This window comes from Gigantopelta aegis, chromosome 8, assembly GCF_016097555.1.
Source record: "Gigantopelta aegis isolate Gae_Host chromosome 8, Gae_host_genome, whole genome shotgun sequence".
NCBI lineage: Eukaryota > Metazoa > Mollusca > Gastropoda > Neomphalida > Peltospiridae > Gigantopelta > Gigantopelta aegis.
In genome coordinates, this window is record NC_054706.1 from 10,714,005 (window position 1) to 10,720,004 (window position 6,000).

General features: G+C 38.5%; 1 protein-coding gene across 4 annotated transcripts in view; it reads right to left on the reverse strand.

Annotated features, from left to right (window-relative positions):
- Nucleotides 1–6,000, reverse strand: part of LOC121379864 (poly(ADP-ribose) glycohydrolase-like) — a 67,608-nt gene that overhangs the window by 52,746 nt on the left and 8,862 nt on the right. For all 4 annotated transcript variants that reach the window (XM_041508519.1, XM_041508520.1, XM_041508517.1 and 1 more), the window contains exon 5: nucleotides 3,868–4,033. In XM_041508519.1, coding sequence (XP_041364453.1) covers nucleotides 3,868–4,033 — 166 coding nt within the window. The remainder of the gene's footprint in view (nucleotides 1–3,867; nucleotides 4,034–6,000) is intronic.

The following is a 6,000-nucleotide window of genomic DNA, read 5'->3' on the forward strand; positions in this document are numbered from 1 at the left end:
CACAATCAAAACCAGAGAAAAACAAATGAATTCTTCCTGATGATTTTGCATGTTTCTAATAATGACAGAATGTTTTTTAACAGTATTTGACACCCCAGAAAATAAGCCGTCTGAAAGTACTGCTAAAGCAATACATGTACTCAATTGGGCTGAACAAATATTCAAGTGCCAAAAAGTGATAAATCTCCACGACAGTCAAAGTTGATCTGTAGCAGAACATGATAAAGCTATACACAAAAATTTCACCTTAATTATCTTGAGGAAACAAGTCAGGAAAACAAATTTCCATATGCCCTAAGTTCAATGACCATACATGTAACTGTTAAAAAGTACTAAATCACCATTAAACCATGAAAGTCAAACTTGATCTGTAACAGTACATGGTAAAGCTATACCATGAAAGTCAAACTTGATCTGTAACAGTACATGATAAAACTATACCATGAAAGTCAAACTTGATCTGTAACAGTACATGGTAAAGCTATACTATGAAAGTCAAACTTGATCTGTAACAGTACATGATAAAACTATACCAAGAAAGTCAAACTTGATCTGTAACAGTACATGGTAAAGCTATACCATGAAAGTCAAACTTGATCTGTAACAGTACATGGTAAAGCTATACCATGAAAGTCAAACTTGATCTGTAACAGTACATGGTAAAGCTATACCATGAAAGTCACACTTGATCTGTACCACGATAGTCAAACTTGATCTGTAACAGTACATGGTAAAGCTATACCATGAAAGTCAAACTTGATCTGTAACAGTACATGATAAAACTATACCAAGAAAGTCAAACTTGATCTGTAACAGTACATGGTAAAGCTATACCATGAAAGTCAAACTTGATCTGTAACAGTACATGGTAAAGCTATACCATGAAAGTCAAACTTGATCTGTAACAGTACATGGTAAAGCTATACCATGAAAGTCACACTTGATCTGTACCACGATAGTCAAACTTGATCTGTAACAGTACATGGTAAAGCTATACCATGAAAGTCACACTTGATCTGTACCACGATAGTCAAACTTGATCTGTAACAGTACATGGTAAAGCTATACCATGAAAGTCAAACTTGATCTGTAACAGTACATGATAAAACTATACCAAGAAAGTCAAACTTGATCTGTAACAGTACATGGTAAAGCTATACCATGAAAGTCACACTTGATCTGTACCACGATAGTCAAACTTGATCTGTAACAGTACATAGAAAAGCTATACCATGAAAGTCACACTTGATCTGTACATGAATAGTCAAACTTGATCTGTAACAGTACATGGTAAAGCTATACCATGAAAGTCACACTTGATCTGTACCACGATAGTCAAACTTGATCTGTAACAGTACATGGTAAAGCTATACCATGAAAGTCACACTTGATCTGTACCACGATAGTCAAACTTGATCTGTAACAGTACATAGAAAAGCTATACCATGAAAGTCACACTTGATCTGTACCACGATAGTCAAACTTGATCTGTAACAGTACATGGTAAAGCTATACCATGAAAGTCACACTTGATCTGTACCACGATAGTCAGACTTGATCTGTAACAGTACATAGAAAAGCTATACCATGAAAGTCACACTTGATCTGTACCACGATAGTCAAACTTGATCTGTAACAGTACATAGAAAAGCTATACCATGAAAGTCACACTTGATCTGTACCACGATAGTCAAACTTGATCTGTAACAGTACATAGAAAAGCAAATACCATGAAAGTCACACTTGATCTGTACCACGATAGTCAAACTTGATCTGTAACAGTACATGGTAAAGCTATACCATGAAAGTCACACTTGATCTGTACCACGATAGTCAAACTTGATCTGTAACAGTACATAGAAAAGCTATACCATGAAAGTCACACTTGATCTGTACCACGATAGTCAAACTTGATCTGTAACAGTACATGGTAAAGCTATACCATGAAAGTCACACTTGATCTGTACCACGATAGTCAAACTTGATCTGTAACAGTACATAGAAAAGCTATACCATGAAAGTCACACTTGATCTGTACCACGATAGTCAAACTTGATCTGTAACAGTACATGGTAAAGCTATACCATGAAAGTCAAACTTGATCTGTACCACGATAGTCAAACTTGATCTGTACCACGATAGTCAAACTTGATTTGTAACAGTACATAGAAAAGCTATACCATGAAAGTCACACTTGATCTGTACCACGATAGTCAAACTTGATCTGTAACAGTACATGGTAAAGCTATACCATGAAAGTCACACTTGATCTGTACCACGATAGTCAAACTTGATCTGTAACAGTACATAGAAAAGCTATACCATGAAAGTCACACTTGATCTGTAACAGTACATAGAAAAGCTATACACAAAATTATTACCAGCTCACTATCTTCAGGCACTATAAAAATAAAGTCTGGAAAACTATTTGTGGGACAGATGGACAGACAGACAGAAGGACGGAGATGAAACTTATAGTCCCCTCCGGTTGGACCTGTAGGGGACTAATAACATTACATGAATTCTTTCCCTTACAATGTAGTCATTCACTTGCAACTGGCAGTTAGTTTACAATGAAACAAGATTGGTCGATTTACTGTTGTGTTGGATGGTGAGTAGGGTTGATTGTAGTTCATCAAGATTAACCTCAAGTGCAAGCACAATACGAGGTTAATCCTCCTGAGGCATTAAGCCGTTAGCAGATCTGAACGGTTCCGAGGAATTTTGCTCAGAACGGAATTGCGGTCAAAATAACGACTATCATCACGTTTTCCCACCCTAATTGTGTATTGTGATCTATTTCGAGCTCATGGAGACTAAGAAAGAAAGAAAGAAATGTTTTATTTAAGGACGCACTCAACACATTTTATTTACGGTTATATGGCGTCAGACATATGGTTAAGAACCAGTTGTGGTGCATTGGCTGGAACATGAAATAACCCAATGGGCCCACCGACGGGGATCGATCCCAGACCAACCGTGCATCGAACGAGTGCTTTACCACTGGGCTACGTCCCGCCCCGTGGAGACCAAGAAATACGTACTTTGAAATGATCTTCACTTTGAATTGAAGGAAAAAGGTCCAACTGTGTTTTGTTTTTTTACCGAGCAAAATTCCTCGGAACCCTTCAGATCTGCTAACAGCTTAATGCCTTGGGAGGATTAACCTCGTATTGTGCCTGCACTCGATGAGCTGTAAAGCTTAATGTGAATAAAGAACTTGAACTTGAACTTGAGGTTAATCTCGATGAACTAGGTTGATTGGTGTTTTGTGTTGGCTGATGAGTTGGGCTGATTGGTGTTTTGCATTGATTGTTGAGCTGGGTTGGTTGGTGAGTTGGGTTGGCTGGTGTTTTGTGTTGCTTGTTGAGCTGGGTTGGTTGGTGAGTTGGGTTGGCTGGTGTTTTGTGTTGATTGTTGAGCTGGGTTGGTTGGTGAGTTGGGTTGGCTGGTGTGTTGTGTTGCTTGGTAAGCTGGGTTGGTTGGTAAGTTGGGTTAGTTGGTGTTTTATGTCAGTTGCCAACTGTGTTAGTTGGTGTTTTGTGTTGGTTTGGTTGGTATTATGCATTGGTTGTTGAATTGTAATTATTGCTGACTGAGATGGTTGTGAAATGGGTTGGTGAGATGTGTTGGTTAGTGATTGAGTTGATGTTTTGTGTTGCTTGGTGAGTTGGGTTGGTGGTGAGTTGAGATGGTTGGTACATTGTTTTGGCTGGGGAGTGGGTTGGTTGTCAAGTTGAGTTGGCTGTAGAGCTGGGTTGATTTGGTTGGATTAGGGGTAAGTTAGAGTGTGTACTAAAAACCAGGATGCATGAAAGATGAAAGATCACACAAGGATGTTAACAAAGAAAGAACAGAAATCCTAACCCAAAATCTGGTGTCATGCTGTATTGTTGAGTGCTTGTGTCGTTTCCAGCATCACTTGTACTTTGATCCGACTGTCGTTTGGTAAGGTCAGGTTTGTCTAATTGCTTTGTGTCTTTTACCGCAGATGTACCTTGAGCCAACTGATGTACCTTGAGCTGATTTTCACCTGTTGTACAAAAGTGAGCATGAAATCTCTAGACTGTTCTAGCAAACACAACTAAACAAAAAATGTAATACAGACAGACATAGAACACCACATGTCACCACCTCAAAGGAAAGGTAGGCAACATATTGTTCAGATTCACCTCATGATTCACTCTGCAAGTTTCAGAGATCGCTACATAATTTTACTACGTTAAATAGTGGTTGATAGTCAAATTTCTAATGACTGAAAATTGTTGATAAACTTTTTTTTTAAACCGAATTTTCTTTAAAAGGAATATAATCTAGGGTAAAAACACAAACCATTCAACCATTCTGACAATAGTGATTTTTCAAACAGAATAGCAAAAGACATCATCCAGGGTTTCATCTTAAAACTCACAATAAATCAGAGATAGTAAAATCTGAGAGTGAGTGTTTGATTGCCATGATATTCTCACTCAGCAAAACCGTCTGTCTTCTGTATGGATGCAACAACTTTTAAAATGTCATATGAAATATGAATTCCATTCTAATTCATAGGACTATGACAGCTCAGCATGATTTACTGGGATCTAACTCAAGAATCTGTCGCCTACAGCAGTATTTTAAAAACATTGCCATGGGTAAAATGGCCAGACTATAATTTTGAGCCTGGCTATAGTAGTTTTTTTCTCAAAGTGACATTTGCAGCGAATCCACACGACTGAAATGTTATTTTACTGTATATAGACATATCAAAAACATGCATGTTAAATACTATCAGATAATATACACCAGAGACATACAGCTTGCCATCATTGAGGAGCTTTACCGACAGCAGAACCCTAACCCTCATGTTAAATACTATCAGATAATATACACCAGAGACATACAGCTTGCCATCATTGAGGAGCTTTACTGACAGCAGAACCCTAATCCTCATGTTAAATACTATCAGATAATATACACCAGAGACATACAGCTTGCCATCATTGAGGAGCTTTACCGACAGCAGAACCCTAACCCTCATGTTAAATACTATCGGATAATATACACCAGAGACATACAGCTTGCCATCATTGAGGAGCTTTACCGACAGCAGAACCCTAACCCTCATGTTAAATACTATCAGATAATATACACCAGAGACATACAGCTTGCCATCATTGAGGAGCTTTACCGACAGCAGAACCCTAACCCTCATGTTAAATACTATCAGATAATATACACCAGAGACATACAGCTTGCCATCATTGAGGAGCTTTACCGACAGCAGAACCCTAACCCTCATGTTAAATACTATCAGATAATATACACCAGAGACGGATAATATACACCAGACATACAGCTTGCCATCATTGAGGAGCTTTACCGACATCATGTTATACATCTCATAAGAGACATACAGCTTGCCATCATTGAGGAGCTTTACCGACAGCAGAACCCTAACCCTCATGTTAAAATACTATAATATACACCAGAGACATACAGCTTGCCATCATTGAGGAGCTTTACAGTTTGCCATCATTGAGGAGCTTTACCGACAGCAGAACCCTAACCCTCATGTTAAATACAATCTGATAATATACACCAGAGACATACAGCTTGCCATCATTGAGGAGCTTTACCGACAGCAGAACCCTAACCCTCATGTTAAATACAATCGGATAATATACACCAGAGACATACAGCTTGCCATCATTGAGGAGCTTTACCGACAGCAGAACCCTAACCCTCATGTTAAATACTATCGGATAATATACACCAGAGACATACAGCTTGCCATCATTGAGGAGCTTTACCGACAGCAGAACCCTAACCCTCATGTTAAATACTATCAGATAATATACACCAGAGACATACAGCTTGCCATCATTGAGGAGCTTTACCGACAGCAGAACCCTAACCCTCATGTTAAATACTATCAGATAATATACACCAGACATACAGCTTGCCATCATTGAGGAGCTTTACCGACAGCAGAACCCTAACCCTCATGTTAAATACTAT